At 35.3% G+C, this 24189-nt stretch overlaps 1 protein-coding gene across 8 annotated transcripts in view; it reads left to right on the top strand.

Annotated features, from left to right (window-relative positions):
* Positions 1-19275, top strand: part of PDE1A (phosphodiesterase 1A) — a 371779-nt gene extending 352504 nt beyond the window's left edge. Inside the window, exons 14-16 of one of the 8 annotated variants that reach the window (XR_013172924.1) lie at positions 13527-13643; positions 16745-17513; positions 18803-19266. Coding sequence is in view for 3 of the 8 variants with exons in the window: in XM_077154369.1 (XP_077010484.1) it covers positions 13527-13600 (74 nt within the window). In the remaining 5 variants the exon portion in view is untranslated. Of the gene's footprint in view, positions 1-6146; positions 7400-13526; positions 13644-16744 lie in introns of those variants that run through there. The other 7 variants (XM_077154369.1, XM_077154370.1, XR_013172922.1 and 4 more) reach the window with 7 other exon arrangements.
* The last annotated feature ends 4914 nt before the right edge of the window (positions 19276-24189 follow it).

Genomic DNA, 24189 nt, shown 5'->3' with positions numbered 1-24189 from the left:
AGAGACCAGCTCTGCAAGAAATACTAAAGGAAGCACTAGAGTCAGATACAAAAAGACAGAAGAGAGAGACATGGAGAAAAGTGTAGAAAGAAGGAAAGTCAGATATGATATATATAATACAAAAGGCAAAATGGTAGAGGAAAATATTATCCAAACAGTAATAACTCTAAATGTTAATGGACTGAATTCCCCAATCAAAAGACATAGACTGGCAGAATGGATTAAAAAACAGGATCCTTCTATATGCTGTCCACAGGAAACACATCTTAGACCCAAAGATAAACATAGGTTGAAAGTGAAAGGTTGGGAAAAGATATTTCATGCAAATAACAACCAGAAAAGAGCAGGAGTGGCAATACTAATATCCAACAAATTAGACTTCAAATGTAAAACAGTTAAAAGAGACAAAGAAGGACACTATATACTATTAAAAGGAACAATTAAGCAAGAAGACATAACAATCATAAATATTTACGCACCGAACCAGAATGCCCCAAAATACATGAGGAATACACTGCAAACACTGAAAAGGGAAATAGACACATATACCATAAAGGTTGGAGACTTCAATTCACCACTCTCATCAATGGACAGAACATCTAGACAGAGGATCAATAAAGAAATAGAGAACCTGAATATTACTATAAATGAGCTTGACTTAACAGACATTTATAGGACATTACATCCCACAACAGCAGGATACACCTTTTTCTCAAGTGCTCATGGATCATTCTCAAAGATAGACCATATGCTGGGTCACAAAGCAAGTCTTAACAAATTTAAAAAGATTGAAATCATGCACAACACTTTCTCGGATCATAAAGGAATGAAGTTGGAAATCAATAATAGGCGGAGTGCCAGAAAATTCATAAATACATGGAGGCTCAACAACACACTCTTAAACAACAAGTGGGTCAAAGAAGAAATTGCAAGAGAAATTAGTAAATACCTAGAGGCAAATGAAAATGAAGACACAACATATCAAAACTTATGGGACGCAGCAAAGGCAGTGCTAAGAGGGAAATTTATTGCCCTAAATGCCTTTATCAGAAAAGAAGAAAAGGCAAAAATTCAGGAATTAACTGTCCACTTGGAAGAACTGGAGAAAGAACAGCAAACTAATCCCAAAGCAAGCAAAAGGAAAGAAATAACAAAGATTAGAGCAGAAATAAATGAAATTGAAAACATGAAAACAATAGAGAAAATCAATAAGACCAGAAGTTGGTTCTATGAGAAAATCAGCAAGATTGATGGGCCCTTAGCAAGATTGACAAAAAGAAGAAGAGAGAGGATGCAAATAAATAAGATTAGAAATGGAAGAGGAGACATAATACTGACCTCACAGAAATAAAGGAGGTAATAACAGGATACTATGAACAACTTTACGCTAATAAATACAACAATTTAGATGAAATGGACAGGTTCCTGGAAAGACATGAACAACCAACTTTGACTCAAGAAGAAATAGACGACCTCAACAAACCAATCACAAGTAAAGAGATTGAATTAGTTATTCAAAAGCTCCCTAAAAAGAAAAGTCCAGGACCAGACGGCTTCACATGTGAATTCTATCAAACATTCCAGAAAGAATTAGTACCTACTCTCCTCAAACTCTTCAACATAATCGAAGTGGAGGGAAAACTACCTAATTCATTCTATGAAGTCAACATCACCCTCATACCAAAACCAGGCAAAGATATTAGAAAAAAAGAAAACTACAGACCAATCTCTCTAATGAATATAGATGCAAAAATCCTCCATAAAATTCTAGCAAATCGTATCCAACAACACATTAAAAGAATTATACATCATGACCAAGTAGGATTCATCCCAGGTATGCAAGGATGGTTCAACTTAAGAAAATCAATTAATGTAATACACCATATCAACAAATCAAAGGAGAAAAATCACATGATCATCTCAATTGATGCAGAGAAGGCATTTGACAAGATTCAACATCCTTTCCTGCTGAAAACACTTCAAAAAATAGGAATACAAGGGAACTTCCTTAAAATGATAGAGGGAATATATGAAAAACCCACAGCTAATATCATCCTCAATAGGGAAAAATTGAAAACTTTCCCCCTAAGATCAGGAACAAGACAAGGATGTCCACTATCACCACTATTATTCAACATTGTGTTGGAAGTTCTAGCCAGAGCAATTAGGCAAGAAAAAGAAATACAAGGCATCAAAATTGGAAAGGAAGAAGTAAAACTATCACTGTTTGCAGACGATATGATACTATATGTAGAAAACCCAGAAAAATCCACAACAAAATTACTAGAGCTAATAAATGAGTACAGCAAAGTAGCAGGCTACAAGATCAACATTCAAAAATCTGTAGCTTTTCTATACACTAGTAATGAACAAGCTGAGGTGGAAATCAAGAAACGAATCCCATTTACAATCGCAACTAAAAGAATAAAATACCTAGGAATAAATTTAACCAAAGAGACAAAAAACCTATATAAAGAAAACTACAAAAAACTGTTAAAAGAAATCACAGAAGACCTAAATAGATGGAAGGGCATACCGTGTTCATGGATTGGAAGACTAAATATAATTAAGATGTCAATCCTACCTAAACTCATCTACAGATTCAATGCAATACCAATCAAAATCCCAACAACTTATTTTTCACAATTAGAAAAACCAATCAGCAAATTTATCTGGAAGGGCAGTTTGCTCCGAATTGCTAAAAACATCTTGAGGAAAAAAAACGAAGCTGGAGGTCTAGTGATGCCGGACTTTAAGGCATATTATGAAGCCACAGTGGTCAAAACAGCATGGTATTGGCATAAAGATAGATATATCGACCAATGGAATCGAATAGAGTGCTCAGATATAGACCCTCTCATCTATGGACATTTGATCTTTGATAAGGCAGTCAAGCCAACTCACCTGGGACAGAACAGTCTCTTCAATAAATGGTGCCTAGAGAACTGGATATCCATAAGTAAAAGAATGAAAGAAGACCCGTATCTCACACCTTATACAAAAATTAACTCAAAATGGATCAAAGATCTAAACATTAGGTCTAAGACCATAAAACAGTTAGAGGAAAATGTAGGGAGATATCTTACGAATCTTACAACTGGAGGCGGTTTTATGGACCTTAAACCTAAAGCAAGAGCACTGAAGAAAGAAATAAATAAATGGGAGCTCCTCAAAATTAAACACTTTTGTGCATCAAAGAACTTCATCAAGAAAGTAGAAAGACAGCCTACACAATGGGAGACAATATTTGGAAACAACATATCAGATAAAGGTCTAGTATCCAGAATTTATAAAGAGATTGTTCAACTCAACAACAAAAAGACAGCCAACCCAATTACAAAATGGGAAAAAGACTTGAACAGACACCTACCAGAAGAAGAAATACGGATGGCCAAGAGGCACATGAAGAGATGCTCAATGTCCCTGGCCATTAGAGAAATGCAAATCAAAACCACAATGAGATATCATCTCACACCCACCAGAATGGCCATTATCAACAAAACAGAAAATGACAAGTGCTGGAGAGGATGCGGAGAAAGAGGCACACTTATTCACTGTTGGTGGGAATGTCAAATGGTGCAACCACTGTGGAAGGCAGTTTGGCGGTTCCTCAAAAAGCTGAATATAGAATTGCCATACGACCCAGCAATACCATTGCTAGGCATCTACTCAAAGGACTTAAGGGCAAAGACACAAACGGACATTTGCACACCAATGTTTATAGCAGCGTTATTTACAATTGCAAAGAGATGGAAACAGCCAAAATCTCCATCAACAGAAGAGTGGCTAAACAAACTGTGGTATATACATACGATGGAATATTATGCAGCTTTAAGACAAGATAAACTTATGAACCATGTAATAACATGGATGGACCTAGAGAATATTATGCTGAGTGAATCCAGCCAAAAACTAAAGGACAAATACTGTATGGTCCCACTGATGTGAACGGACATTCGAGAATAAACCTGAAATATGTCATTGGTAACAGAGTTCAGCAGGAGTTAGAAACAGGGTAAGACAATGGGTAATTGAAGCTGAAGGGATACAGACTGTGCAACAGGACTAGATACAAAAACTCAAAAATGGACAGCACAATAATACCTAATTGTAAAGTAATCATGTTAAAACACTGAATGAAGCTGCATCTGAGCTATAGGGTTTTTTTTGTTTTTGTTTGCTTGTTGGTTTGTTTGTTGTTGTTGTTTTTTACTATTATTACTACTTTTATTTCTTTTCTTTATATTAACATTTTATATCTTTTTCTGTTGTGTTGCTAGTTCCTCTAAACCGATGCAAATGTACTAAGAAACAATGATCATGCATCTATGTGATGATGTTAAGAATTACTGAGTGCATATGTAGAACGGTATGATTTCTAAATGTTGTGTTAATTTCTTTTTTCTTTTTTTCTTTCCGTTAATAAAAAAAAATTAAAATTAAAAAAAATAAATAAATAAATGATACAGCTTTCCAATTTGGAAAGCTGAAAATAAACAACCTTTATCTACATGTCTTCTTTTCAAGGTTTCAGCCACTTAACATGCTCATCTTTGATATTTCTTAGCATAGAACTCTTTAAGAAAAGATAAAAGCAAAACCTTCTGTAGACCTAAAGGCAGCTACACTAAAAAAAATTCAGATGCACTAAGTCTAGCAAACCTGATTTATGGCAATTCATTTTTTTCTTAAAACTTGAATTATGACAATTCAATTCTATCTTAAATGAATTTTTACTGTCTTAATTTTTATCCTTTAATTCATGACTAGATTTTTACTTTTTATACACCCAATACTCTTCCATTCTCCTGGGTCTGCTTTTGAGACCTTTGTTCCTCTTTGATACCTTGGTTAATATAACTTCTCTCTTAATGATGGGAATCTAGGTAGTTCCCAGAAATAATGCAAAGGAGACTTATGGGTCAAGTCTTCAGTGTTTCTTATATATATTTAATGTCCATATTTTGCTCCTTCTCATGAGAAGAAATTATGAAAAGGAAAAGATAAATGATCCAAGAGATTCTTTTAGGAAGTATTTAGGGTATAAGTCTTCAAGATGAAATGGTAAAAGCCTTCATGAACCTGATGCCCCAATTTTATCTCAATGTCTAAAAAGCACAATTAGGCATAGTCTTTAAAGGGAGACTACAGGGAATACTTTTGATAGCCTTGCACTAAGTCTGATTCATATCAGGAAATTTTACTGAGAGTAAAAGAGGAATTCAGCACAAGAATCCATTAAATGCTTCTAACTCATCACTAACCACACTTCTGGACATGGGATACATTCAAAAGGATCATGTGTTCCCTCCTTACCTTTTCATCTTGCCTTAGGCTTTCATAAAATGTGAAGACCAAATCTCCTAACTAAGGGACACCACAGGCATCAGTAAGAAATAGAAATCTCATCAAATAAAAGTAGTTCCACAAGAACAAGATAACAATTTTCAATTTAGTTTAATGTAGTGATAATAGAGAAATCCACATTATGTTAAATAAGTTCAGTTCCATTATAAAAGTAATTCTGTTCTAGTCTTTATAGATCAGAGACCCCAACACTTCCCGCATTTCTTATTACAAAGTCTGTAGGTCAGGGAAATACTTTTTGACTAATTGCTTTAAGTGCTTTCATTTTAGAGTATGGCTTTACAATTTATAAGTATACAACAAAAGGAGCAACTTATTTATTATATCCAAGAGACACAATTTCAAAAACTATAAGGACATGAGAGTAAATCTCTCAATACATCACTTCAAATAACTCCTCCTTTTAGCCAGTGAAGTGCAAGGAACATGGATATAGAAGAAAAAGAGACAGCATGAGAGACATTTTGTAAGAAAACTAGTGTCATTCTTATCTAAGGTTAAAGGAAAACTGGATATATGGGATTGATTTCTATCTCAGCCTGATTATTGGACATTCCTCAATTTATGTACTAACAATCCCTCTAAGATGTGGTGATTTAAAGCTAAATAAGACAGAATAAACAATTATCTGTTTGGGGATATGGTAGCCTCAATTCAACTCAGCCTACAAATTTATCAAACGAAATTTAGAGATTACCTATGAAACTTGTCCCCTTGAAGTTTGAATTATTCATACCACCAGCATAATCTTTTTTGCCTAATCTTTTTTATTATATTAGGTTTCCACCTCTGAAAATTATATATTCACCTTGGTGAAGACAGTAAGCAGTTTGGGTCTCATGGGGAAAATGAAGAACAAAATCGAAGGCGACATCTTTTCCTGACTATCTGTTTCTTCTCTTCACTTCCTTAGATGGAAACTCATGCAAAAAATATTCACTCCGCTAAAGAATTTGTTGATGAACAAGCACTAAAACTTAAGAAATTTGTGATGTTTATAATCTGTGGGTGAGACTATTCCTTGAAAATTCAAAGGAAAAAATAAATAATATGTGTAATTTGAAATTACAGAGGTCTACAGTGAATGGTTGTGTATGGTGCTGCAGGATGGAGAGTCAGGATTCATCAAGATAAGAAAGTGACAGGCTTTTTCACTCACTCTTTTGATTTTGGAAGCATAATACTCAAGTTGTACATTTATACCGAACTTTAAATTGAATAGCATCTGAATATTCCTGGAGTCACAAATCTCAACGATTTCTCCACCAAGACATTAGCAAGAGAAAATTTGTCCCCTTCTTACAGCTTTTTACTTTGAAATCCTCCAGGGTATAGGACATGTGTGGGTTTGCTATTTGAATACCTCTTTAGCCTGCAGGGTTTATTAGGCAGAAGAGTCTTTTTTCTTAGAGAATGAGTGCTGTTCAGACTCCTTAGTATCAAACTACTCAATCTTCCTTGAAGAATTGAATTTCTAGTCCTAGTAAATTGTCATGAGCAGATAGACAAAAAACGGTATTTACTCTATGTTTCCAATTCAAAACTTCACAGTTGTTTTGCCCTAGACAATAGTGAATGGTTTATTCTTTCAAATCCAATAGAAATTTTAATCTTTGGGTCAGGGAGTTAGCCCTGTATGACCAAATTCTTTAGCATAGTGGTAAAGTGCACAGCTCTTGGGTTGGAGGCCAGCCCTGCCTCTTACGTGATGCATGACCTCAGAGAATAAAAATTGTTGGGAGGATTAAGTGATAAAATATGTAAACCACTTAGTATGGTGCTTGGCACATAGTAAGCCTTCACTAATGTGATTACCCTGAGCCAGTAAGCATGAATGACTATCTATTCTATATGTATAATAGAATCAGAATCAATGGTTTATGTTGAGAACACCATACCTCAGTTCTTATTGCAAGATTATCTGTCATCAGAACAAGTTGAATTATATTCAGTGGTCCTACATTAGAAGTAGATTTATATATTGAAAAAACATTTTTACTAACAGCAACTGAAGTCATTTTTTCTTAGTTCATCTTTAACTAGAAAACCCAATTAAGCAGAATACTTTATTCATTACAAATCTGATTATTCTGAGTTCTACAATATAAATCTAAATTCCAAACATGGTTCCTCTTGATTGGAATTACTCTCCAAGAGCAATAGACAATTTCTCTGAAAATGGGTAAAACCAGGACCCCTAAGGGCTTCAAGAGGGGCATAGATGGGTTTTAACAGCTGTCTCTGTTCATCTCTGCAGCAAATTGTTGATAAAGTCATAGATCAACATCTTCCAAAGAAGTTGAAAAGTTATTATTAGAGGCTTTAAAACACAGTATGAGTGGAAAATGAAATTCTATTATACCATACAAATGCAGAAGAAAATCATACCAACAATGTACCTCTCAATTAATTTATTATTCAAAAGAAGTTAGAGCTTTTAAGTTTCATCAGTATTCTCCATGTAATTGCTATTTATAAAAGTTTAGAAAAAAATTGAATTTTCGGCATTTCTCCCAGACTAATTTTCATGTCATCTTTTCCCTGAGAGAGTGAAGTATCCCCATATTGCCTAGTAGATCAAATTTTCTCTAGGAACCAAATCTTGTAGTTTCCATAACAGTTCCTGCCACTTTTTTCGGCAGACAAATGAGATCTGAATGGCCTAAACTTCAGTATTCCAGACCTTCTGTCTCAGATGCCACCTTCCCAACCACCCCCCTACTCCTCAAGGACAGTCAATGTCCATAGATCACCTGCAGAATACATTGCATATTTAGTTGTCTAACACATATGCATTGGGGCTATGATTCATTCTAGAGTTTGCTAATGTAAATCGATGTATTTTCCTTGAAATTAGATTTTTTTTTTGCTTTGCTTTAGTCTACCAAGAAATAACTGAAATGTTTCTTGATTTGTATTTTGTCAACAAATTATCAAAGATGATATTCTTCTGACTTTGCATGTTTGGAACTAGCACGTTTAGGATACAGGTGATTTTCTTCAGCAGATCCATCTTCTTAATCTTATCTTTCTTGGTACTTAGTGTTCAGTCCTCCCTTCTCTTATTTTCTTCATGCACTCTACAGAGTAATAGGCAGAAAGGGTACTTAAACCCTTAAAAAGGGTTACTCAGTCCAGATGCATTTAAAGTAAAAGCAAAACCTGGCAGTGTGATGGTGGCTCAGTATCAGAATTCTCACCTGCCATGCTGGAGACCCAGGTTCAATTCCTGGTGCCTGCCCATGCAAAAAAATAAATAAATAAATAAATAATAAAATAAAATAAAAGGAAAACCCTAATTAGGGAGAGTACTTTCTTCTGGTTTCAAAAGATTTTCTATTTCAAATCATGTTATCTTGATGCCAATACTGTAGTCAGAATCAGAAGTTCTGATTTATCTAACATTACATTTTTCCGGTGGCTATAGCTTTTAATCTTCACCCATCAATTCATTCTGATTATTTGCAACATAAGCTACAAAAAAAGACCAAAAGTAAAATGGAAGCAACGTAACCAAATCTGCCAGCTTGAGGAATTACTGTTATATGTAGCAAAAGTAACAATTTCCCCATGAAGAAATGAGAATGCAGTTGTCACTCCAGAACTAGTCTCTGAGGAAGAGGCTGCTCAAACCAGTTTTATTGTGAGGTATTTTAAGAACACTGTTCGCTATTGCTGTTTTAGTTTCCCTGCTGCCTAAACAAATATCAGACAGTGGTTTGGCTTCAACAATGAAAATGTGTTAGCTTGCAGTTTTGAGACTAGGTGAAGTTCAAAATGAAGGCATCAGCACAGGGCTGCTCTCTCCCAGAAGACTGTGGTGTGATCCCTGGTCCTTAGCTTTTCTGTTAAAAACAGGGCAATGCAGTGCATATGGTAGCGTTTTCTCCTTTCTCTTCCAGGTTCCACTGACTGCCAGCTCCTGGCTACTCCCTCTGGTTGGCTTCTCTCTGACTTTCATTTTGCTTATAAAGGACTCCAGTAGTAAAGATTAAAGCCCAAACTGATTTAATTGGCCACACATTAAATGAAGTAACATCTTGATTTACAATGGGCCCACACGTACCAAAATGTAGACCAAGACTAAAAACCTGTCCATCTGGGGTATACCGTTCAATCAACATCCTTGTTAAATATGGAGATTGGCTAGAGTATTTTTCTGAGGGTAATTTGGGACTCAACATAGTCACAAAGGTTATGTTGCCTTGGAGAAGTCCATTATCTCTTCTGATTATATGTTCCTCAACTCAAAGGTGGAAATAATTGTGATGAATTTCCTACTCACATTCAAGGATTTGGGGGCTACACAAGTCAGAAATATATGTGAGAATGCATTATAAAGTGTAAAGTTAGATCAATAATTGTCTTCTATGCCTAGAAATTAACTTTTGTGGTAATAATAAATCCTATATATTAGAAAAATACAACTAGTACATCAAATCTGTTATTTCTATTTTTTGAAAATTGCTATTTAAAACAAACTAATTTTTAAAAAGAGAGTACATTTAAAGTCTTTTAAAAATATTAGGTAAATAAGAGGATAGGTTGCATGTTGATATGGAAGAAATAGTAAAGAGAGTATATGAGTAATTAGAGTTTGGGAAAAACAGCAGCTAGAGGTCAAGATTTTGTTTGGCTTTTTCCAAGGAATTTGGTCATGTACCTACTTTGAGATCTTGGACAGATTACTTGAGCTACATCTCAGCCTCAATTTCCACAATTTATAAACCCTATTTCATAAAATTACTGTGAGGATTAAGAGAGAATTAAGACACGTGAAGCACTTAGAATAGTGTCTCCCATCTAGGAGGTAGTCACAAAGTGTTGATTCTTATTATCATACCTTTGATTGTATAATAATTTATCCTCATGGGTTATTTTCAAATAATACTTCAAAGGAGACCATACCTGGAGCACTGGAGACGCTAATATTCATTTGATACTGTGCTTTGCTGTACTGCTGCCCTCGAGTATATCTTTAAAGCATCTATGAATCTAACACACTATGATTCCAATAAAATAATAGTCAGCTCAAATTGTAAGCTGAGAGCCTGGATTATCTAAATTGAGAGGTTTTCTGTTTCTTTTGATAGGTCTCTTTCCTACTACTGTCTCCCATCCCCTGGCCAAATTTAGACTCATTTATAAAGCAAAGCCAGGATTATTTCCATCACTTTACATATTATTTTTCCAAATTTTACCTTTTTGAACTGGTTAAATGAGCATTTATAAGCTGTTTGAGATGAACAGAAGTCCTTCACTTTTACTACATTTTTCCTGGAAGTAGGCTGAACAACCCTCTAGGCACTTGCTTTGAACAGACCATATATTATGTTCGCATTCCTAATGGGTATCTTCGTTCATGTGCAAGCTTCCAAATCACTTCAGTAAATTGAAATTCCAACAGCAGTTTATTGTTCTTATGGAAGTAATAATTAATTAAAAGCCAACAGTTTTGAGTTTATATTCTAGTTTTGTCTGCATTGGAGGAAATCTCTTGATTATTCTTGGCCTGTTCCTCAACTATAAAATAAAGTTAGATTAAATCAAAGGTTCTAAGCTTTTGATGTGAAGATAGGATCTATACACTTGAAGAGTGAATTTTAATAACCTTTAAGTGAATGGGCATCTCCTACATTTGTAGGGCTCAATACGCTAACATTCGTGGAACTTGTGTTTGTCACCAGTAGAAATTATAGATATTTCCATAACACGTTAAAATTCTTGAAGATCTTGAAATATCATTTGTTATCATTATATCAAATGTAATACATATTATACCTGCATCTAGCCCTGTTATTTAGTGTTTTAACAAATAAGCATTTATATTACCATATCACACCACTGGGCTCATTTAAATATCTTGATAAAATATTTATAATTTACTATAAGTGAATCCTTCGTAATCCTATGTATTTTATTTTAATTATCCAAGAATTTTTCATGAAAAGGAATTCATAGGTTTTACTATGTTACAAGAGGGACCCATGATTCAAATATGTTTAGAGCTTTAGACTAGATGTTTCACAAGGTCTCTTATAGATCTTTCATGGAAAATGAAGATCATCTAAAATAATCTTTGGTGACCAAAAATGCAAGTCATTTCTTCTTTCTTTTTTTTTTTTTATTAATTAACGGAAAAAAAAGAAATTAACCCAACATTTAGAAATCATACCATTCTACATTTCTTCTTTTCTGACAAAATGATATGTCTTTCTTCTTAAAGAAAGGGTTAATTACAAGTAGTATTGTCTAAATTAATTATAAAGACTTCTACAACTAAAGAGTCATTAATTAAAAGTTTATTTGCTGAGGACTCTGTGTTTTCCTAAGCAATCTGGCTACCATGAAAATGCTTGGCAATGTTGGGCATGTGCAAACAGCTGGGATTCTAGTTTTCAAGAAAGACACTTTATTATAGTGCTGTGTAACTCTTGTCTTGATTTGTTTATAATTTTAATGACTGTTTTTCTAACTGCATGTAGGGAATTACAGTAGGATGTCATCTGTGTATCCTTTTGGGATTTATCTTTTATAATAGTTATATTATTACCATTTTGATTAATTTGTTCCTCTTTCACTCGTTTGTATTTGGTGAGTTAATTTTCCTCCAGAAATAAAAATAGTTAGTGGTAAGTTGGTCTCAGTGTCCTTTGCCCATTATGAAAAGCTCCCTCAAAAATTTTGGGAATAAGTAACTTATATTCCTTCCTTTTAATTCAGTCTATTCCATTCTGTTATGTTATGTTACATTCTATTCTAGCCTGCTTGGTCTGTTTTAATCTAGTCTAAGTCACAGGACAGTTAAGTCAGAAGCTTAAAGTAAGATCTTAAAATGATAAATGCCAGAACAAAAATTGAGGTATGAGACAGAAATTTCAAAGAAGATTCAAAAGCCAGTTATTGAACTCTTAAAGTTCTCTCCCAGCTCAAACAAATGAAAGGGTCAGGTGGTTGAAGATTTAAGAAGAATTTGTGAGAGAATTTATTTAAAGAGAGCTCAGTTTTTGGAGAAAGTATATAAATGCTTCCTTCTTCATCTACAGTCAAGGAAGGTTTTTACTAGAACACTTGGAGAACTTGAAGTTAAGGAGTTATTAGGAATTGAGTCTGGTTCTATCTATGTAAAAGATCTCAAGGGCGATGACAGATGAGTCAAAGGATAGAAAGCTGTGTAGGTTTCAGCCTTTCCTCAAATAGTTAATGGGAACAGATGCTTCCTGACTGTTTCAGTGAAGGAAGTGTGGCCCATCTATGTTGGGAAGGGTGATGGGACCTCAGCAGACAGAAGTTGAAGATAAACCAACATGTTCTCAGGGGCTGTAGAACTTAAGGAGCCAGAAAGTCATGTTCCCACGCCAAGCTGGTAAGAAGTCACCAGCCATTGTTGCATCTCTGAAGAGCCCATCAATGTGTCTACAAAAGAGTTAGCTCTAACCCCCTCAGAAGGAGCATTCCATTATACAGGAACAATTCCTGAAATATCAAGGTATTTTTAAGTAGCTGACTCAAAAAAAATTTTGCCTATTTTACTTTCTCATAAGAAATCTTTTCAAATGTTTGTATTATGTCTCTACCTTTAATAGATCCTCTACAACCTCTCCAGGAATATTGGAACATTTTCTGTGCTAATGTTTCATTTTTTTTCAAAGTTTATGTAGAAGCTGAGTGATTCTAAGATTGTAAATTCCAGACTATTAGGCAGACTATGCTTATCTTAAACATTACTATTCACTTATATTCATTTGTTTTAAATTCAAAGCAACTAAGTGGTGTGTGGTAAAAGACACTGATTCTTAAAGAAAATGTTTAAAGTAATTTGTTTCAATTTAAAAAATATTTGCAGGAAACATGCACGAGTTTTACGAGTTTTTTATGTGGTTTAATAGATGTCTAAACATGTCTCATCTGTTTCATTTCTGTATTCCTAAATTAAATTGCGACTTCAAAGAGTTGTATAACCACCAGAAGATGACTTGTTACACTCAATAAATTCACAGCCTGAAAAGTAAAAGCTTGTATCTTTGGAGAAATAAGCCACAAAATTCATTGTAAAATCCAATCTTGCATCAATTTTGCAAGCTGCTTTAATCTCTTGACTTTTTTGGGTTTTTCCAAAGACCTATTTTGTTTTTGTTTGCTTCTTGTTGTTTTTTCAGGTGAGCCTGATCATCTTAAGAACTCAGAAGACTTAGTAAATGCTGAAGAAAAACATACTGATACAGATCTGTAGGTCTGAAACATCTTAACGGCCTCTATCATTTTAAATACAAGAGGTAATTTTACTTTTTAGACAAGAAACCTAATTTCTAAAATGAATGTTTGTAGAATATTTTAAGAGGTAAAATTCTCTTGTTTAAATGTCTTCCTGTATTCTTGTTAAAAATCTCTATCATCTGAAACAAAACCTTATCAGGTAAATTGAAACATTTACCTTTTCACCTTTACCTTTTCAAAGTGTCCTTCATTTGCTCATCAATACAATTATACTTCAGAGATGTTTTAGTCCTTTAAAAATGAGCTATGTAGTCCACAGGGAGATTTAATCCTGATTTATTTTTCTACTTCATGTAAGAAACATGAATGTTTTACACTCGGTAACAAGGGAAGAACATATTAAGAAACATCAATGGGCACCAACATCTGTGAACATTCGTGTCAGTGGTTATCTTTTAAAAAGTTCAACTTCTAGGGATTGCCATCAATTTACCATATCATTAATAATGGGAATGATGCCTTGGGAATCTGAATTTGTAATAAACCTGGCCTTTGATATTTCTGTTTACTTAAGTTAATAACCACTGTCTTGGGCCTAGAGAGGAGGAGCAAGGAATTAGAAAGGTAGAATGTGTAATTATAATGACGCTGTCTTAGTGTATCCTCAAAAAAATAAAAAAATAAGACCCAAGTGCGTTAATGAGTCCTGTCACTGAGATGGGGGCAGGGTGAAAGAAAATGCTGAGGGTAACACACAAAATCTTTGAGATACAATCGTTACTCTCTCAGATGTTGCTTTAGATATGAAAGAGTTAAAGTGTGACTAGGTTTAAGATAATTCTTTCCTCAGTGTTCTTGAGTTGACTGTAATACTATTATTTGTATTAATCACTTCATTAATAGTGATTAATTGCCAAGTGTCAGACACTGTGGTGAACATCCTACATCTGGGATTTCCCTTGGTCCTTTCAACAATTCCAGAGTTAGTGATTGTGATTCATATTTTACATTTGAAAGTCAGAAAGAAGTCAAGCTACAGAGTGGCTGTTCAGCAACTAAAACCCATATTTATAGGTAATTACTATAAATGATCGCCTCGTGTTAGCTGCAGCAATTCCTTGTCACTCCTCCCTCAAGCTATAACTTTATTACCTTTAGAGCCAAAGGTCCTTTCAGAAGATTCCTTGAGTCCTGATGATATACGACAGAGCCCCAGAGTATTGCTTTCAGGAAATACTAATTAAGTGAAGTAATTGATAGATGTTTTAAATAACAAAGGGTTTTGTTTTCAAATAAATGTCAGAAGAAAACTGAGTTAAACGTAATTAAGCATGATTCTTATAATGTCTCCAAGTCAATGTGCATTATTTATCTTCAAAATTTAGGCTCAGCATTTCCTAAGAATTTATGATATCGAGCTGGAATATCTATGAACATTTTCCAAGAGTAGTGAGTAGGAAACACAAGTTACCAGTACATTTTTAAAAATAACTGAAATGACTATTTGATACATGAAAATGTCTAAGGCAAAAAATAAATTATCTGTAAGGTTCTGGTGATGGGATGCAATTAGTGCTAATGAGGTCTCTCCTTTTTTTTTTTTTTTAATAAAAATACCCATAAACTTGCCAAACTTGCCAAGTTTTTGAGATCCGTTCGAACTAGTGATATTCAAACCCCAGCAGGCTATTTGACTTATTTTTTCCAACAGAACCAACCAAATCATTTATATTCCTTCCTAGTTTGACAAAGCCCTGTGTTCAAAGTACAGGCTTCCAAGATACATCTTTAATAGGTGAGATTCGCATGCCTTCAAGGGAGAGGCAGGTCCCGAAAGTAATGGAAGTGAGCAAGGTTTATGAACAACAGAGTGCAGGAAAGGTGACAGTTGGTACCCGTGGCTCGGGCATCTGTCTGGGAAACAGTAAGGAGTAGCCATGGAAACAGAGAAATCATGGCACCCCCAAACTGCAGCCTCTAGCCAACCAAACTTTGGCTCTAGAAGACTTTTGCTATTATTTCCAGATATTTTTATTGGTTAAGAGATTTTCTTATGCAAAGTCTTCCAATTTTTCATGTTGGCTCACAATTTTTGAAACACCATGTGAACTAGACATAATGTCTCAGGGTCATGTTTTACCTGTAGGCTCCTAGTTCACGAATTCTCCATACCTTCCTTGTGACCAAGAGCTTATACTTGCTGGCCAGCATCATGGAAGGTGGATATTTCGTGGCAGCCTGGCCAGAACTGGGCAGCTGTGAAGTTGGGGGGCAGTAGAAATCCAGTTGAGGAGGGGATTTTCTCCCCAGAACTCTGAAGCTCATTACCTGCTTCCTTTTCAAGGTGGAGGTTCCACTATGAGATGTGGAAAAAAGTTGACTTTCCCAGAAAAATATTGAAGATTGATTAAACTTGTGCCTGTTGAGACTCCATAAATAAATGTGTAACACTTTATATAGGTCAAGAAATAAGAAATAATTTACCTCTTGAAAGGTAAATCTGCCTTTCAAACTATTGTATAATTTTCACTAGAATTTCTAAGAGATTTCAGTCCACAGAAGTGTATTGTTTTGCTTATAGTTTTCTTCTATGTTTTTTTAATGTGAAAGAGAAAAATGGATGTACAATTCCATGTTGCTTTATTATTTAAAATATGATGGCATATCATTTATCATACTGTCTTCCTTGAAAAATATGTCAGAGATTGCTGGCATTTGAAAGCAAATCAGCACCATTCCTGTTTCTTGTTGGGAGTGAAGTGCTTCCTCATCCTAGCCATGTCAGCTCTTTAGTGTTGAGTGGACTGTCTAAGACAAGGTAAAAATCTGCGGACTTTTTGGCTGAATTTAGCCAATAGATTTGCTTTGTTCCACACTGATATAAAATATCTCTTTGAATATCTCTAGACATGGCTTAAGCCAGGACTCTATGGCTATTTGAGTTTGTGACTTCTGATCCAAAGAATCAAAGTTCTCACTGGAATTAAGACACACACACACACACAGACACACAATAGGAATTCCAAGTGATAGAAAATCAGTATTTATTATATACTGAAAAATCCCTTGTTTTTTGACAAAGTAGTACAAAGTTGAATGTGAAATTGCCTGAATACATGATCAAATCATGATCATCATTTTCATTTGGATTTTATTTCAGGTTCATAAGCACTAAAATATCCTAAATCCTCAACTTTCCACAAAGCTGTGTTCTCCTCTTTCAGCATACACTTGGATCAGGCCATTTTTCTGGACTCCTGTAGAAGGATTTAATAAGAAGAACATACATTCTGAGCTGATAACTTAGGCCAAGTGAACACAAAGTTGCTGTTAGCATTATTGGTCAGTGTTTCTGCCATTAATTTTATCCACAATTTGGCCTTCTTCAGTTAAGCCAGAGACATTTTTGACGCAAAAGTTGGACAGTTTAAAAATGTTTATTGCTTACATGTGCAGAATATGAGGACATTTTCGAATTCACGACAAAATTTTCAGGGTCCAACGTGAGGGGAAAGCTAAACAAAGTTATGGAAAATATTTTTTTGCATTCTGAGGAACAGGTTATTTAAATTGTCCTTGTCATTTTAAATTCATGGAGACAAACTTAGAAGTGGAACTGTTCCCAAATTCTGGCTGAAGTTCTATGGCACCAATGAAGTATTGCACTGGCTTTGTAACTTAATGGAAAAAACCTCATTGAAACTCTAGAGCTGGGAAAAAGCAGTGAAAACTTCCCCTGAAACCAGTGGACCAACCTGCATCCATCACCGTGGTTTCAAACTATTCACCTGCAATGCAAGTCACACGTTACCTAAAATCCACAGTAACAGGAAGTTTCAGCTGCTGTTGGAGATGGACACTAGAACTGAGATTGGAGTGTGCCTGGTGACAGGACTTGGTAGAACATCTTCCAGGCCAAGAGATAAGAAGTGTGTGTGTATGTATGCGTGTGAGTCTCTGTGTGTGTGTATTTGAAAATGTCTATGAAAATGGAAGCCCACACTTTTCTGTACAAATAACATTATATGACATGGCATTTTAATTTTACTACACAGAAACAAACTGTGGAAAACTCCTTGGAAAATCCCTGCTTCCTTGTCATGTTTTGCTTGAGCATGCGCAAGGCCTTTCCTTTACTCCAAACTAAATAACCATTGTTTTTGTTATTAGCTAAGAAGAAAGGTCAAGCACAATTAGGGGCTGTATCTTTCACTGTACAAGTGCTCCAATGATTATGAAGTTAAGTGACTTTGTGAAAGATAGAAATTGGTTAGTTAAAAAAAAGAATAGCCTTCAATTAAAGAATGAAGTGAAGAAGTACAGGTACATCCTAATGAGTTATCTATTGTACCTGCTTCTTTCCTGAGTTCCATAATGCAAAGCAATATTTTAGAAATGGATACAATCAGAAGCTTTTAAGCCTAAGCAGTGGGATTATATAACTCACGACTTAGCTCACTTTTAAATGTGTAAGCCATATTCCAAATGCATATTTCATATGCATCATTCAAATTTAAAATATATTTGTGCATAGATGGTGTATAAAGTGCTTTAAAATATTTTGTGAATAAAATCCTTAGCGTGTGTTTCAACTGAGCCTTGGGCAGAACACAGCTAAATAATTGAGTTGTACCATAGACGTTACAATGCAATTGAGATTTTAAATGTAAACAGTAAAGATTGATCTATAATGATGTGTTGGGGAAAATATATAGCTATGAACATCGTGGTGACTTTTTGTCCTTTATAAATAGACTTTTTATTTCTATTTATGGAAAAACTATAATTACTGCTTTTAAGGTATTTTTAAATTAGCTATTTACTAGCCAAAAAAAGATATTTTGCATTTAAAATAGAATCAGACTATCTGGGAAATATGATTAATATTATTCCTATTTGAACCAGTAGTCTTTCAGTAAAGCTATATTTGAGGGAGAAGTGAATTGAAACTCTGTTTGTCAAATGCCAGAGGAAACGTGTACTTTGTTCCTGCTAATACTTTAAGATCTGTAGACTTTGTTACTGAAAATAGAGGAATATAAAGATTTTTTCAACTTCTGTACCTGGGCTTTAACGTAATTGTCCACATTTATAAAACACTGTGACTGTACTCCAGAGGGAGTGGAGAAAAGATGCTCCATTTCCTTGGAGGAGCTGTCATTGCTGCTTGATGCACTTTTTCTTTTCCTGTTCTCTCTCCGTCCCTCGCTCCTTCTAGCTTTCCCCTTATGTACCTTCTTTATTCCTTCCTTCCTTCTTTCTCTGTCCCGCCCTCCACTCCTCTCTCGCTCTGCCCCTCTTCTTTCTCTCTCTCTCTCTCTCATGCCAGCAGGTGACATTTTCAGCACCATCTCATCCAGCCCCTTCTACATCGTTGGAGAAGAAGGAAAGCAAGCAAGCTACTAATTAGCAGGAAGTCAGAGTGGAGTTACCTGTACTTGCTCCTTTCTGCAAACAGCAGTGTCGAGTACTGAAGAAAGGGATGGCTGAGTTAGGCTGCTGCACCTTGAGTGTCCTGCTTTGCAGTTTTGTGCTCAGCTACCCAACATATGTATCCTGCAATTTCATATGCCTTTTCATTTAACTAGTACCTCTTTTATTTAATTTTAATATGGCAATCTACAGTTCTTGTGTTTTTATTCTGCTGTAATTCTCTGTATTTCCTATTATATGTGATTGCTAAATAAATCATATTTGAGGGAAAATATTGTGAAACATTTGGTGTGTGATGCAATTCAATTTGGTGTGGCATTGAACAGTTGGAGAATCAGGGAAAAACAGAAGTAAGCAATTTTAAAAATTGACATAAGTTTTGTCAGAAAGTTATTTTTGTTCTTTTAAAAAAATTCATTGAACACATCATTATACCTATTATTTGCAAGCTCCTGGTGTGTAAGGAATATAGAGACAAGAATCCTTTAAAAATTTCAAGTCGTATATAGGAAATAATACAAACATGTAAATAACTAAAATGTCACATAAAAATTAATCAAGCCCATAAAAGAGGTGCAAATAAAATTCATCTCGATATAGAGGAGGTGAAGATTGCTGCCATCTCTAACACTTCCAAGAAGAACTCTTGGCAGAGGTGGTATATGAGTTGAATCTTAAGTAATAATAAAAGTTTATATTTATTGCCAATTTTTTATGTACAGCTTGTTTTAAATGCTTAAAAAATATAACCCCAAGTCCTTATAATAATCCAGCAAAGTGGCTATTGATCTGAGTAAAAGTCACCAAGTCTCAGAGAAATAGCCTTCTCCAAGGCTTTATAATTCTTAAATGGCAAACTCCAGACTCGATTTAGTTTTAGGTCTCTCTAGTCCAAAAGGTCTCTTTTTTTTTTTTTTTTTTTGCTTTCTGCTGCATCTGTGTGGGGCAGGGCAGATGCACAGTGGAAGGGAAAGCTGTGTGAAGAAAGAACAGTGAGAATAAGGCAACACCTAAGGATAATAAGCAAAGAGAATCAAGTCAATGTAAAGACCTAGTAAGTTTCGATTAACTGAATTAAGAGTAATTGGCACAATATGTGTCACCTCTTACACCGTGTCTCCTTGATGGCAAAACATTCCAGCTGAAAATGTAGAAAGTTGTCTAGTTATCAGATGCATGATATATCCACATTTTTTAACTTAAAGGTGATTATATGAAGTTTTTCACTTGACATTGAAAAGCTTTTAAAGGCGATCTTTTAACTTAGAAAATTTGTTAGATATCAATCACAGTTTTCCATTGGAAACAGCAGTAAGCCTCTGTACTCTGTTTCATTCCTTTTTTAAGAATTGCAAAATATATCCATCATTTGGTACAATAAAGATAAATATACATATATCTTCAGACAATAAAGATAATATACATTTTAAAGTAAAAATGAACCTCTACATTCCATACCTGCCATCTCTTTTGAGGGACTCCTAAATATTCAAGATATAAGTCCTGTGTTTGGGCCAACATGTTTATTTGAAGCTTTATTTGGAGCTTTTTGTCTTTTAGCAACATTAATGCATTTCTAGGCCGTTCGCTTAACATTTGTAATGCTTAGAGATCCTTCTTTGCATCTCAATGTGATAAAAGTTTTTCGCCACTGAGAATCAAAGATTACAACTATTTGGTATTTATTTAAGTTCATTATGATCTTACTACAGCATTGCATTCTTTTCTCGCATTGTCTCTTCATTCCTCCTTCCTACGTTTTGAGGCATTATTATCCTGGTAAGATTCTTATCTTATTTATGGATGAGAAACTGTGGTGGAGGCAAGGCCTGAAGGGGCAAAAATTTGTGCAAGGTCATGCAGTTAACATATGGAGGAGCCTGGATTGAAGTCCAAGGAATTCTGACCCCCCAAACTCAGAAGTTAGACTGCCTTTGACCACAACGAGAGACTCTGTCATGTCTCCCCTTTCAACCATATCCGTTACCTCCCTTTTATACTGTTCACTTCAATTTTGCAGGTATGTGTCCCCAAAAACTCCCACTGTGAGAGGTTGAAATTTTCAGTAACCAAAAACAGGGTCATGTATGCTCTCTTACCAGTTAAATCATCTGTTACAGTAGAAAATGTGCCTTTGATTTCTATGGATAGGAGGAATCATTCCTTACTTTTCAAATAATCACTAATACTCTGTCTTGACCCTGGCTACTTAAAGTTCAGTCTCCAACTTGGAAATTCTTAGAAACGAAGATCTCAGGCCCCATGTAAATCTACTGAACTGGAATTGGCATTGTAACAAGATAATTGAGTGACTTCTATGCATATCACTGTTCTAGACAGTAATTAAATTTTATGGAGGTAATTTCATACATCTACTAAGCACTCCAATATAAAAGTTTCTCCACATTAGAGGCATTTAATAAGTGCCTTTAACTCCTGTGCCTTCCCTCAGATCTATTAGCAAACTGCCATGGAGACAGTGTCTTTTAATGTGGTATATGTATCTGTATTAATGAAATGTGATTCCTTCTGTGAATAATTAGAAGCAGACTCATGAAAGCTTGGAAAGAGGTAAATGTGTAATGGTCACCTTTTGGCTTTAAGAGCAAAATATCTTGGGGGCGGGGTAGGGGTGGGGAAGTAAACTTTATAAAGAACAATGTCACAGTCAATTTATCCTGGTTTTGTTGGTCTGTCAAGTACTGTAATTGAATTATGTAGTGTACAAAGTCCAATTTTACTTTTCACGGGTGACCAATACATTGCATAACTTTTAACCTTAAAATACAGTTTAATGTGTTTCACTCATATGCCATCTATTTGTAAAGCTTGGAATGTAGAAGACAATTATTAAAAATATACGTGGAAAATATGGAATTGGGTGAAGGAATGGGCAGCAAGCAATAGAACTAATTGCCTGGTGTAGGATGAAAGGAAGAAGGTAGGTGTGTTATTTGGAAGAAGCAAGCCATCTGATTTAGGAAACATAAAAAAGGAAGGAAATAGAAAGCAAGGAGCTGAGATTGGTTTATGGATGAAAGGAGTGCTGGTCTGCTCTCAAGGGAAGGAGCCCAGAGAATGTACAGGAGGCCAGCTTGGGGGCCTCACTCCATGTTCAATTGAGACTCAGGTGAGGGTGAAGGGAGAAGAAAAAATTAGTATTAGGCAATAGGTATGAGGGAGGCGTGAAGGCAACAGGATCTGTGTGAAGGGCAGTATGTGAGATAACTCACTGTTTGCTTCTCCAAAGAACCAATGGCTTGGAGTAACTGCATTTGGTTGGGCAAACCCTTCTGCATGGGAACCACTTCCTTGTACCTTCATTTGGTATACTTTTTTTTGTTTTGTCTATTTTTTTAGTGTAGTGTTTATGTCCATTTTAAGCCAACCAATACTATAACTGCCTCTTGTGTGTGTGTTTTTTCCACTTAAGATTTCCTTTTTAAAAAGTGTGAAGAATGCATGGTATTCACATGACCCTCCCCTGACCTCAGAGCTTTTAAATTACTCTAAAGGAATGCAAAACTCACAACACAGCTTTTCTATAGGCGAAGCCAGCCCCCAAACTCTGTAAATGTGGCAACTTTGCCTCTCAGGTATTTCTTGCTTTCAGAGAAGACAGGGGAACATGTGGTAACATATTTGGAAGCCAAATGCTCCATAGGAAATGAGAACTGTGCTGGTTTGAAAGGAAGTATGGCCTCTAAGAAAAGCCATGTTTTAATATAAATCCCATTTCATAAAGGTAGAATAATCTCTATTCAATACTGTGTGTTTGAAACTGTGATGAGATCATCTCCCTGGATGATGTGATTTAGTTAAGAATGGTTGTTAAACTGGATTAGGGGATGACATGTCTCCAACCATTTGAGTGGGTCTTGATTAGTTTCTGAAGTCCTATAAAAGAGGAAACATTTTGGAGAGAGATTCAGAGAGAGTAGAGAAGGCTGCAGTACCACGAAGCAGAGAGTCCACCAGCGAGTGACCTTTGGAGATGAAGAAGGAAAACGCCTCCTGGGAAGCTTCATGGAACAGGAAGCCAGGAGAAGACGCTAGCAGATGACGTCGTGCTCGCCATGTGCCCTTCCAGCTGAGAGAGAAGCCCTGACTGTGTTTGCCATGTGCCTTCTCACTTGAGAGAGAAACCCTAAACTTCATCGGCCTTCTTGAACCAAGGTAGCTTTCCCTGGGTGCCTTTGATTGGACATTTCTATAGACTTGTTTTAATTGGGACATTTTCTCGGCCTTAGAACTGTAAACTTGCAACTTACTAAATTCCCCTTTTAAAAAGCCATTCCATTTCTGGTATATTGCATTCCGGCAGCTAGCAAACGAGAACAAGAACCAAGCCTGTGAAGAGGAAAAAAACCGTGGGGCTATAGTGTAATCCATGTGTTGAAATTTTGAATTTTAAAATAATGAAGAGAAATCAAAGATGTGTATAGGGACATATGAAATGTAAAAAGAAGATAAATAATTATATATATATATAAAATAGCCACTAAATGCTAATATATCTCAAAATAAGCATAACTGAGATATATGCATCAGGAAGAAAAATTTAGCATTATGACTGTGTAGCTAGGGAAATTTCATGCAGAGAGCCAGAATATAATTTTTTAAAATTATGCTTTTTTCTGTAGATACTGTCCTATAAATTCTCTTTTAGAAAACAGGATAAAGAATTCCCCAATGAACTAATCTTCTTCTCAACCTTTGACTTTAGATGTTGATGAAAACTTATTCTTTTTCCTTCAATTTCACTAGGCATGGAACTCATTATTTCTAAATTAAATAGCTAAATGGAGAACATAAAATATATTCGTTTTAGGACAGGTGATGGTGGTGCAGTGAAAGAGTTCTCACCTGCCGTTCTGGAGACCTGGGTTCGATTCCCAGTGCCTGTCCATACCAAAAATATATATATATATTTGTTTTCACGTTACTCATTTTTAAAAGTCAGCTTTCAGATGATTAATACAATATATGCATCTGAACGAGTGATAATATTGTCTATTTAGTGCCAAGAATCTTCCTGTGCATCATGCATAAATTTATCCTACTTTAGTGTGAGTGAGTCTGGTAGAGTCGGTTAACCCTGATTTAGACAAGTTCTTGGTCTTGATCTGCACCCTGTGGGTGTGAAGCGTTGTAAACAGGATCTCTTCTAGA

This window comes from Tamandua tetradactyla, chromosome 3 (assembly GCF_023851605.1).
Source record: "Tamandua tetradactyla isolate mTamTet1 chromosome 3, mTamTet1.pri, whole genome shotgun sequence".
Lineage (NCBI taxonomy): Eukaryota > Metazoa > Chordata > Mammalia > Pilosa > Myrmecophagidae > Tamandua > Tamandua tetradactyla.
Note: the sequence above shows the minus strand (reverse complement) of the source record. Positions and strands in the feature narration are given on the sequence as shown.